The sequence below is a fragment of the Ornithodoros turicata genome, chromosome 2 (assembly GCF_037126465.1).
Source record: "Ornithodoros turicata isolate Travis chromosome 2, ASM3712646v1, whole genome shotgun sequence".
Classification (NCBI taxonomy): Eukaryota; Metazoa; Arthropoda; class Arachnida; order Ixodida; family Argasidae; genus Ornithodoros; species Ornithodoros turicata.
The window spans coordinates 24447775-24460259 of record NC_088202.1 but is presented as its reverse complement, the minus strand read 5'-3'; the positions used below and the strand labels follow the sequence as shown (position 1 = coordinate 24460259).

Genomic DNA, 12485 nt, shown 5'->3' with positions numbered 1-12485 from the left:
CAAAGGGAGCCTTTGCGGCATACAACTTTCTACGGAATGGTGCTACCAGCACCAGCGCAGCTGATGGTGCTGGCCGTTTGTGGTGTTAAGACATTCGGAATAGTTCGGTCCCTTGTTTCGACAGCCAATTGATTCGACACGCCGTACGATGAACTGATATCACTGTTCAAAAATCACTTCACTCAGAAGCCATCGGTAATATTGTTGTGTTGTGTTGTATGAGTGAAGTGAAAGAAGACGATTTGCTGGCTCGGCTCGAGCGCGACGTGGCAAGAACATTCTAGTTCGGGCAACGACGAAGAAGGATTATTTTGTATAGGCTCTGGAATAAAGGGTTACGATACCACATATTGGCGCAGTCGAAGCTCAACGCTGAACCGCTGCGATGAATTTGCATCCTCCACCACAGTTTCTACCAGTTCCTGGTAAGCCGTCAGTACCATGGGAGGAATGGTACTTACTCTTCGAAACTTACCTTACGGCTTGCGGCGGTGACTCGTTCCCCAGTGAACGCAAAGTTTCTATCCTGCTAAACTGTCTTGGCGCGGAAGGCCAAAAGCAGTATCGTCACTTGCCGGATATTTCTACTCAGAGGAGCACGGGATCGGCTACAACTTCGCCTCAGCCTGGTGCCGCGTCTGCTGGAGATACTGCTCCTCCTCACGATCCTTACGTCGTTGCGGTCATAAAGCTAAGGACTCGTTTCACGACGAGCGTCAACAGAACTGCCGAACGCTACAAATTTCGTTCGCGGGCTCAGTTTGCTGAAGAAACTGTGGACGAATATGTCTCTGCTCTCACGGAACTCGCTTCCACCTGTAGCTTTGGAAGCCTCACCGAAGAAATGATCTGCGATCAATTTGTTGAGAAAACTGATCGAAGGGAGATACGGGATCGTCTCCTCTTGGAGCCTTCCCTGACCTTGGACTCTGCCTTGGTAATTGGAAGGCAAGTCGAAGAGGCCATACGAGAATCGGCATTGCTGTCGAGTCGAGTTCATTCTTCGCAAGTAGCAGCAATACGAAAGAATGATTCCACTCCAGTGAAGACCAAGTGCTTCAGATGTGGATCGGCGAAACACAAGGCAAACAATCCCTCTTGCCCTGCCAAGGACAAAATATGCCGCAAGTGCCGCAAGAAGGGCCACTTCGAATCCGTCTGCCGGTCAAGTACAAAGCAACGGAAGATGGTGCGCGAGCTCGACGCCTCAGTATTTGCCGTCACATCTGCAACACCTTCAGCAATCTTCTGTCAAGTTGAGGTCGACCATATTCTGCTGAGGATGTTAGTCGACACAGGATCGTCAGTCTCCTTGCTGCCCATTACTTTATACAAGCAGTATTTCAAGCACCTGCCGCTCGAACATTCTGCAGTTAAGCTCAAGTCCTATTCGCATGAAGTTATTCCTGTCCACGGAACGTTCACAGCTTTGGTGAGCTTCGCCAAACGTTCGAAAGCCTGCACTTTCTACGTCGTAAAGTCTGGAACTCCAATCTTGGGTATTGACGCCCTTCATGCACTGGATATCAAGTTGGATGTCGCACAGCTGAGATGCTCTCGCGTACAAGCTGAGTCAGACGACAGCATGGAATGTACTGTCCCGGATCAGTTTCCACGTCAATTTCCGACGAGTTAGGACTTGCAAGAGGGTTCTCTCATAAAGTTACTGTCAAGACTTCAGTGATTCCTGTGCAGCAGAAACTGCGACGGCTGCCATTAGAAGTCCGACAGAAAGTATCCGAGGAACTGCAAAAGTTAGAGCAAGCGGACATCATCGAGCGGGTTGACGCGTCCGAATGGGTGTCTCCCATCGTCGTCCTCTGGAAAAGGACCGGAGAACTGCGCTTATGCGTCGATCTACGGAAACCAAACGAAGCAATCATTGTGGACAGCCATCCACTTCCGCACGTAGACGATCTGTTTCACAAGTTAGCTGGTGCTCATTTCTGCTCGAAATTGGACCTTTCGTCTGCGTATCATCAACTGCAGTTGGCCGAAGAAAGCAGGAACCTTACCGCTTTCATCACTCACGAGGGTCTTTTCCGCTACAATAGGGTTTGCTTTGGCCTGGCCTCGGCGGCAGCAGCTTTCCAGAAAATGTTATCTACTGTCAAGGTTGTGAAGGAACAATTCACTACCTGGACGACATTCTTGTCTTTGGGAAAAACCGCAGGGATCACGACAACAATCTCCGCATGGTTCTCCAACGGCTAGAAAGCTCACTGTTACGTCTCAACAAGAAGAAATGCATATTTGGCGTTCAGGAAGTACAGTTCTTGGGCCACAGGATAGTTAACGGCACGTTGAAGCCATCGCAGGATACGTTGGAAGCCATTATTGAGGCACCAAGTCCACAGACCATATCAGCACTTCGTTCGTTTCTGGGTCTTGCAAGTTATTACTTGAAGTTTATTCCGCATTTTTCTTCTGTGACAGAGCCACTACGACGACTCCTTCGGAACGGTGTCCCGTTCACTTGGACTTCTGAGCAGCAAGATGCTTTCAAAAGTGTCAAGTTACTTATGAGGGACTGCATCCCGTTAGCGCTTTTTGATTCGTCCTTGCCCACGGTCGTTACGACTGACGCCTCCAATTGCGGGCTTGGCGCCGTTCTTCAACAGCAACATCCTGAAGGGCTCAGAACAGTATGCTTCGCATCAAGATCCTTGTCTTCTACGGAAGAGGCCTACTCTACAGGCGAAAAAGAAGCTCTCGCATGCCTCTGGGCCTGCGAGAAATGGCACATCTACTTATTTGGAAGGCGGTTCCTTCTGCGGACCGAACATCAAGCGCTTGTTACATTGCTGTCGACTCAGGGCTACGGACGTCAAACAATGAGGATTGCCAGATGGGCTGCACGGTTGTTGCAATACAATTACGAAATTCAGTACAAGAAGGGGCAGGACAACACGGTGGCCGACGCACTATCGCGCATGCTACTGAGCAACACCGAGAAAGCACCCTGCGCCTCACCTGACGAATCAGAGTTGGTTTGTTACGTTCAGCAACTCCAACTGTCTCCACTGACACTATCTGAGCTACAGGATAGCACGGGTAACGACCCCGTAATGACTAACCTCCTGAAACTCTGCACTACTTCTTGGCCGTCGGCGGCAAGGGAGGACAAAAACCTTGCACCTTACTATTGCGTCCGGGAAGAGCTTTCTACTATCCAGGGTATCGTCACCAGAGGAGAAAAAGTAGTACCTCCTGCAGCACTCCGGAAGCGAATCATCAGTCTGGGTCATGAATCACACCCAGGAATAGTACGTACGAAGCAACGGATTCGCATGCGCTACTGGTGGCCAAAGATGGACTTGGAGATAGAAGAATACGTTCGAGCTTGCCATATTTACAGCGCGGCGGATAAAACAGCCGTTACAAGACATGCGCCGCTGCAACCCGTACCGTTTCCTTCCGGACCCTGGAAACAAGTTGGAATCGACCTGGTTGGACCCTTCAGCAACTTACCGTCAGGATGCCGTCTCGCCATCACTGCCGTAGACTATTACAGCAAATGGCCTGAGGTCAAAATGACGCCAAAAGTCACGACGGATACAGTAATCGCATTTCTCCGCCAACTTTTCGCAAGGGAAGGGTATCCAAACATCATCGTCTCTGATCACGGCAGTCAATTCCAATCACATGCATTTAAGTCTTTTCTACAAGACAGAGGCATCCAGCATCGCCAGTCTTCGGTTTACTACCCTCACTCCAATGGACAAATAGAACGATTCAACAGGGTGCTGAAGGACTTCATACTTCTTAGCGCTTCAGAACAAGGCACCATACTTCGTGACTTGCCGGAGTTTCTCGGCATTTATAGGAGCACACCGCATGCTGCTACACAGCTTTCGCCTGCAGAATTGTTACATGGGAGGCGTATGAGGACGCGGCTGGACGTCGTGGGATTTCCTTGCCTTGAGGGTAACATCATGACCAGAAATGACCAAGCTGCGGACGAGGGTCAAAGACTATCAAAAGCGTATGAAGCAGAACTTCGACTCACGAAACAGGGTTAAGCAACCGGCGTTCGAAGGTGGCGATTTCGTCAGGGTTAGACTCCCGGGAAGCCAGCCCAAAGGTTCATCGTCATTTAGTTCTCCACTGCGCATTCAGGAGAAAGTGGGCCCGGCGACGTACAGGACGAGCGATGGACGAACGTGGAATGCTGCACGGTTGTCCGCCTCCCGGCCGACTCCGTCTGGTTCAACGGATCCAGCCGATTCATCAGGTCAGCTCACACCCGCGGTGTATCCCAGGAACGAAGACAGTCACGCTGCCAGTCCTCCACCTCGGCGCTCTCAACGAAATCGTCGTCCACCCGAGCGTTACCCATTGTAAATATTTTCAAAGGGGGGGACACATGTTGTGTTGTGTTGTATGAGTGAAGTGAAAGAAGACGATTTGCTGGCTCGGCTCGAGCGCGACGTGGCAAGAACATTCTAGTTCGGGCAACGACGAAGAAGGATTATTTTGTATAGGCTCTGGAATAAAGGGTTAGATACCACAAATATACAGCCACTTCCAGTTATACAAACGCGTCAACGTTCCGACGGAGGGATAACTGCATAACTGACAAAGTTACGCCGGCTAGCAGGAGACTGCAACTACGGATTCACACTGAGTGAAAGGCTACGTGATCAATCTGTGTGCGGCATTCGTGATGACAGGTTATAACGGCGTCAGTTCGCCGAAACGCACCTAACCTTCGAGAGTGCTAAAGCAAAAGCCCTTGCTGCCGAAGCAGCTGCCGGTGAAGTAAAGGAAATATACACTCAGGGTTCAGCGTCCGCAGCTCACCATATCAGTAATGATCGCCGGGATCGTAACCGCAAATGATCCTCATCGGAGTCCCAACTTTCCAAGGACATCCCTAAGACTTCATGCCAAGGATGTGGAGCGTCACATGCTGTGGCCAGTGCCCGTTCCGAGACGCAATTTGCCGTTACTGTCACAAAATGGGACACATCGAACGTGGGTGTCGTGCAAATAACTCTCGTGACCACAAAGTACAAACACCTGCATGACAGCGACACCCACAGAGTCAAAGATCTTCGTCAGCAAACTATGCAGTTGAGCAGCCCCAGCCTGCAAAAAAATATTCCGTGAAAAAACGGTAAACGTCTTGCCAGCTGTATCAATTGTCAACGACGTAAAATAGACGGGAAAGTATTTTCGAGGCATACAACACAAGCTCGTGAAATTCACGTGTCGCCGTATTCCCACATTATGTGTTCACCCCATCTAAAGGATGAGACCATGTTCTTACTGTTTAATGGTCACTGTCATTATGACGGAATACTATATTATTAAGAAACGCGCGAGCCTGTAAAAGTTACTGTCTATTATTTTGTGGAATCGTGCTCGACCTGCATGAATACACCACGTGTTTTGTGTTTATAAAACAATATATTCATATAAGCGTACAGTGCAGTGCTTTTCTGCAGAACGGCAGCTCGCAAAGGCTCCTGAAATCGAAACAAAACATGAAATCAGGAACATTGAGTAAAAGGCGTAAGAAGAGACGACAGTATGTATAAACTGAAGTGCTCAACACACAGTTTGAATCAGTGTACTTTTGTGAAAGCAGAGAAGTATGCCTGTTGTACCCATCCTGAAGTATTCACCTTAACCTAACTAACGCTTGTGAGAGAACTTACAAAATACAGTATCAATACTAGGAAATAGGGACCCCAAAGCACAATGGTAAGTGGATAAGAGTATAAAATTTCCGGAAATGTGGACCGAATTGAAATAATCAGTACCAAACTGCAGAAAAGGCAATTTACCTACCTCTCAACTTTACCCCAGTTTGCCTACACTGACATTGCTAGACACTGACACACTGCAGAGGAGTGACAGAGCTCAAACAGGCACGCCACTTAGTTTTGTTTGCCGTTGGGGGTGCTTTGTTCCTCTTTCAGGGTTGATGTGTACAAAATAGCTGAGAAATAAAAAGGGGGTATTTTTCAACAATCCTAGTTTTTCGCGCTGTACTATGCCAGGTGTTGGACTGCCTTCCCTGCTTCATGGAAGGTCGGACATCCGTTCATGAACTAGGTAAGGTTGCTAACCTTATCCTTCTACGCGAAGTGGCACAATCAAATTTACAAATCCAGCTGTCCACAAGTGAATGTATGCTAATCGATGGAGCAAGGACAGTGCATATTTTCCTGTACACATACGAGGGTGGTTCCATAAGTTTCCGGCCCGAGGTAGAAAATGCGCGCGAATTTGAAAATGCGATTAAAGACGCGTGGCGCCATCTGTTGGAGGGCCGGAGCACCACCCTCAACCCTCTCCATGCTTTTGTCGGTTGGAGAGCGGCATTTCAAACAGCCAGGGTGCACTCTTCAGTTAAAATGGAAAAAATCGAGTACCGCGCTGTGATCAAATTCTTGACAAAAGAGGGACTTTCGCCTAAAGAAATTAAAACGCGACTGAACAACGTGTACAGGGAAGCCTCTCCGTCGTACACAACGGTAAAAGACTTTGCTAAGCAGTTTCGACTGGGGCGAGAGTCCATTGAAGATGATCCACGCGATGGTCGTCCAGTGGATGTGGCGACACAAGAAAATTTGTCTCTTCTCGAGGAGGAAGTGCTGAGCGACAGGCGTCTGAAGGTGAAAGAAATCTCAGAAAGGCTGGGGCTTTTCAAAACAACCGTTTTTCGCATAATCGGCGAGGGCCTTCACATAGAAAGGGTCAGTGCGAGATGGGTGCCACGACTTCTCTCGTCAGTTCAAAAGCAACAGCGCGTCGTCTGTGCCAAACAGTTTTTGGAGCTCTGTCAAGAGAACGAAGAAGAAATATTGAAGTCAATTGTCACAGGGGATGAGACTATCGTGCTCTACTATGATCCCCTTTCGAAAAAGGTGTCGATGGAATGGCGCAGACCAGGAGAAACACCCCCAAGAAAAGCCAAGGTCAAACAATCCACAAAGAAGATCATGGCAACAATATTTTGTTATTGTCCCGGGATCCTCCTCATCGACTTCAAAGAGAGGAACACCACACAGTGAACACCACAGTGAATGCGACTTATTATGCTTCACTCCTGCACCGACTGCGAGACGCCATCAAGGAAAAGCGGCGCGGCAGGTTGAGTCGAGGTGTCCGGTTGCTCCAGGACAATGCCCCTGTCCACACGGCTTCTGTTGCCAAGGCTGCACTGAAGTAGTGCGGCTTCGAAGAAATCCACCACCCACCCTACAGTCCAGACTTGGCACCGAGTGACTACTTCCTCTTTTCTAACTTGAAGAGGGATCTCAGAGGACGGAGATTTCAAAACGATAGTGAGGTGCAAGAGGCAGTTTTCCAGCATTTTGCGGACAAAACTACGGGCTATTTTTTCAAGGGTATAAGAATGCTGGTTGAAAGGCGTCAAAAGTGCATCGATGTTAAGGGTGACTATGTCGAAAAGTGATACACTTGTTTCGTCTCTATGACTATTAAAAGTTGGTTATGGAAAGATGGTTATGGAACCACCCTCGTATATCACGCCGCAGTCTAATGTGTTACAGTATGTGTGGCCATGGATACAGGAACACAAACACACAAGGTCTGTGTGTTTTCAGCAAAAGACACTAACATAAAAATACAACAGCCTTCCTCTATTTCCACTGCAGCGCAGTGCCTGTCCTTTTGCATGAGGGCATGTACAATGTAGCACACAGATAGGTATGGCTTCACTAGTCCAGTGTTTAGTAAAATAATATCGCTGCGATGCCCAGAACAGCAGCAGGTTATCTCAGTATTTGTAAAACCAAGGAATATAAAGAGAGAGAGAAAAAAAAGAGAAGTTTTAAACACACGGCCGTCAAATTGAATGCCGTCCCTCGGTAACTATGAACAATATAAGCATGAACACAGTGTAGTACGACTACGTGATAATGATTTATGTTACGATGAGTGTAATATATGAGGACGCATACCGTTGCATAATTATAGCGGAAGACACGTCGGTGGCAGGTACTGCACATTGTAGATGAAATACACTCCGAACAGATGCACCAACGCTTCCCCACGCTCCTCGCACTTAGGATTTTGTCGTTGTTCAAGGGAAGAGCAATGCCTTAGAAGTCTAGCAGTGATGACCCTCTGAGAGCGGTATATATTATAAATGTTTTGCAGTGGTTGCAAATGTTTTGTCAACCCATGTTGCAGCTGCAGCACTGACTTGTGTTTTGTGGAAGCATACTTTCTTTTATATTCACAAAACAAAATTATGTTTTACATAAACCACTTAAACAACTGAAGAATTGGCTACTGTGAGGCACTAATAGCCGGCAAAGCAGACTTACACAAGAAGGAAGCACTCATACCAATAGCAGAGGTGTGCTGTTGATGGCATACAATACACAGCTGTTGGCCTTGCTCTGTGCTAAAGAAATGTTGTATACCTCAGTCCGTAATGCAAACAACTGAACAGTCATATAATAGTCATCAGACACAAGAAAATATGCAACACTGAACAGAAACTGAAGATATCATCCAAAGCATAAACATAAACGGGTGTTGTGCACTCGTTACTTCTTGTAAAAGTTTTGTCTGCACTTTGCTATAGTACTGACAGACAGGAAACGGAGACAATGGTGAACATAGCTTGTGATTACCAAGTGGCTGCCTTTAGAATTGCTTGTCTGGCACGATGAAAGATGAAAGTCACTGAAAAGGTTAGCCAGCTGTAGGGATCGAACCCACATCTTCTGGATTGCCGGTCCAGGGCTCTACCAATTGACCTAAGCTAACACGCCTTCTCAGCGACTTCCAGGGTGCGTCATCTGAAGGGACAAACCAGTCACTCTCCCTCACTCATTCTCCTTTCACTCTTACATTTTCGCTCACTCATACACACATTCATTGGACGGGATCGACGCAGGCGGCAACTGTTGAACAATGAAAGAACTGATGTTCTGAGGCTGGAACAACATAGAAGGGACAAATACATACAAAGCGCTTTGTATGTTGAGGCTTTGTATGTATTTGTCCCTTCTATGTTGTTCCAGCCTCAGAACATCAGTTCTTTCATTCCTTGTCTGGCACACTCTGCATTAACACAACATTCACATGTCAATCATAGTGCGGCAATTTTTTTATATGTGTGGTATGTCAAAGACCACATTATCACAGAAGAGCTTTCAGAATCAAGATGGTGGATGAGAACTTACACGGTGGAACGAGATGCGGACCTCATAATCTTCATTAATATATGCGCATACACGCTTTAAGCCAAATATGTCTTCTTTTGCTGGTGGCATTTTCATCACGGGTGGCCTGTATTGGCTGCAGCAACTTTCTTGTCTGCGGGTTCCATTCCGGTCTCCTTCGGTACATGGCAAAGACATGTTATATAGAGATGAATGTATGTGGAAGTGCCTTTGATAGTCGTAAAGGTTTATTTGAGGAACTTTGGATTCACAGCAGAATGCATACTTGTTTGCTGCTTGCTTCTCGTCCGCACATGCCCAGACTCTGTTTGGTAATGAAATAAAGAAAGAGATAAGGCCACAGAAGTATTAAAAACATTGTTATGGTTTGAGAATTGGAAGCATGGTTTGCTCAGCTAAGAAACATGTCACGACATTATCGCGTACTGTTCGTGAAATGTTTCTTAAAATAACTGCGTGGTGTCAGTTGAGAGAGCCGTAGACGTTCGTGCAAAACTTGGGAAAACTTTGACTGCTTCGACAAACTCAGAGACGCGCCATCGTTATTCTTCCTATCCAAAGCGGGCTCTCCTTGTCGGTGTGCCATCAGTGCAGTGCCGTAACATGATACCCCTGTTTATTTCAGGCGGTGTCGTCGAACACTCTCGGTGATAACAACGAAAATACTCTCGCGCATATGGTACAACCCAGACAGCACACTAACGTCCATAGGACGTCCCATTGATATGTCATCAGGAGATGTGGGATTTCCCGAGGATGTCCAGACATATCCCGCGGATGTCTATGGGATATCCCGCTGTCCATCCAAGTGATATCCTGTTACCCTTTCTCAAGATGCGGGTGATATCCCAATGGGACAAGATAGGGATATGACAGGGAACTAGTGGGATATTATCTGCAGCATGTTTAACTTGTGTTGCATGATCTAAATTCTTCCTGGTACTGCTCTGGGGCGGCTGAGTGCAAAACAGTATCCTGGGTCACAATCCTATGACTAGTTTATTTCAAACAGCTTCGAAAAATCTCAAACTATTACAAATGACAAGCAACAAACGACAATATGGACCTTGGTAAAAACTGAACACTTCAGAATTTACGTACGGCAGAAAATTATGTGTTCGGAGGCCGTACATATTGCACACTCGGGGTCTTTCGAGGGTTCGGAGACTGGTGAATGTCCTACAGGATATAGCAACGGGCAACAGCGAGAAACGCAGAAAGGGGCCCGCCATATGTTAATTTCGACAATCTGTCAAACTATATAATGCTCGCTTAGCATGCCATCAATCTTCGCACCGATTCAACCCGGAACCAGATTTTAAAAACGTAACAAAATATAGTTTTGCACCTTATTTTATGCTCACACACTGTTTAGACTACACTACCGAGCAATGAGCAAGAAAGTGGTTCTCAATTAGTGGGCACACAGTAGCTGCATCAGAATGTATTGTTGACTGAACCTTGCGAACAGCGCTGCAAGGCTCTGATTTGGGCTTCCTGTTAATGCGTGAGGAAAGTGGAATTGCGCTGAAAACGTAAGACAAAAGCAACAACAGTGCAAGGAAAATGCAACAGGAGCGCTGCACTTCAACAGTTTACCTACCAAACTATGGCAAAACATTTATACATGTCTAGGTGGGTGAGGAGCCTATTAATTAATGATGAGTTTTTATCCGTTTATCAGTTTTATAACCTACCAGTCCAAGGAATTTAGCTTCCTGCTTCGGTAAGGCTATAGACGTTGCGCTCAAGTATGACTCAGCTCTTTGTTGTAGCATGTAGTGTATGCTTCTAGTGTTTCTTTGAACAGTGTACGTATATGCTTTCTTGAAACATTGGGTGACAGGATCATCTCAAGCAATGGCGGCAAGATTTCTTGCCTCTGGCTGTTTAAGATGTCCTTGTGCTACCACAAATAGCTGAGTCATACATGAGCAGAGTGTCTTTTGTGTTTTTTGACAACTAAACGCTTTGGACTGGTGAAATAAGCATTGGTCTTCCTCACCCACAGAGTCATATATAAATGTTTTGCCATATTTTCGATGAGTTCCTATTTAGCAACCGCTATGGAAATATTATGAAAGTGTATAGATGAAGTCAATGACATGTGCTCACTTGCAGTACCACACAGTAACACCCTACCCAGTAACCCCCGAGTAACACGAGAATCTAAAATAGCACCCCCCCCCCTTGATGCTTAAAAGTGGTGTGCACCTAAAATAATATACATAAATAATGCACAAATTAGGATAAACAACACCCGACACCTCCCAATCCCAGGTGGTATTGTATGCTAGTACTTCAAACCATACTTGAGGTGCCACATTCAGTGAAGCCATCGCACAAGAATGCACTTTAATAATCAAGGATACAGCACTTTAACTGCCCTGACCATTGACTGCCAGCCAGCGTTCCCAACCCTACCATACATGCTGAGATTTTAAGTTGTGCATCCGTTTTCAAGAGAACCCTCATAACTCACTGAGTCACTTGAGGAGGAACGCAACACGGAATCCTTGAAAGAAGAAAAGTTGGTGGACAGCTTCAAGTAACATATTAAACAGAAGTTTAACACAACACAGGAAACCACTGCACAGCGGTTTCATTTGCAACTTAAAATAGCTGCGACAAAATTATGTGATACTACCTGTAATATATAACAGGTACGATGTTTCAACTGCAAACAATCTTGCGAAAAAAGGTTACACAATAGAATGAAATGAGCACCAAACACATTTGTGACGGACATAAACCTCTGAACATCACAAAAATTGTGGAAGCAGTCAAGGAACTCACTATGTACTGGAAGTCATAGTTCACACTCATGAGCGAAAAGGAGACAGCTGCCACTGTTGCTCGTCGTACGTATTTGATGTGAACGTCCTCTCGTGGCGAGTTGTGCATTGGCTTTTAAGAGAGCTCTTGAAACTCACTGGGCCACTTGAGAAGGAACACTACACAGATTCCTTGGAAAAAAAAGTTGGTGGACAGCTTCAAGAAGTGTTGCTGCTGCGCCATTAAAATACTAATCATCATAATCAGCTTCAAAAGGCATATTAAACAGAAGCTTAGCACGACACAAGAAACCACAGCACAGCACTTTGATTTGAAACTTAAAATAGCCACAACAAATTATGTGATATTACTGGTAGCGTGTAGCAGGCACGACGTTTCAACTCTACACATCCTTGTGAAAAAAGGTAGCACAATAGAATGAAATGAGCACCAAACACTCTTATGATGGAACGTAAACCTCTAAACATCACAAAAATTGTAGAAGCTGTCAAACAACTCGTTATGTGTTGTCAGGTA

General features: G+C 46.2%; 1 protein-coding gene and 1 long non-coding RNA gene across 2 annotated transcripts; one reads left to right on the top strand and one right to left on the bottom strand.

The window, feature by feature from the left end:
* Positions 1-385: 385 nt before the first annotated feature.
* On the top strand, positions 386-4022 carry LOC135384417 (uncharacterized). The gene is made up of 3 exons (XM_064613619.1): positions 386-1592; positions 1664-1908; positions 2055-4022. Exons 1-3 carry the CDS (start codon positions 386-388, stop codon positions 4020-4022), a joined length of 3420 nt encoding a protein of 1139 aa, XP_064469689.1.
* A 5157-nt stretch (positions 4023-9179) lies between these two features.
* Positions 9180-12128, bottom strand: LOC135383232 (uncharacterized). The gene is made up of 3 exons (XR_010419764.1): positions 11970-12128; positions 9439-9477; positions 9180-9328 (listed from the first exon to the last, which is right to left on the bottom strand). It is a non-coding gene; the product is annotated as an uncharacterized LOC135383232 (long non-coding RNA).
* Positions 12129-12485: the final 357 nt, after the last annotated feature.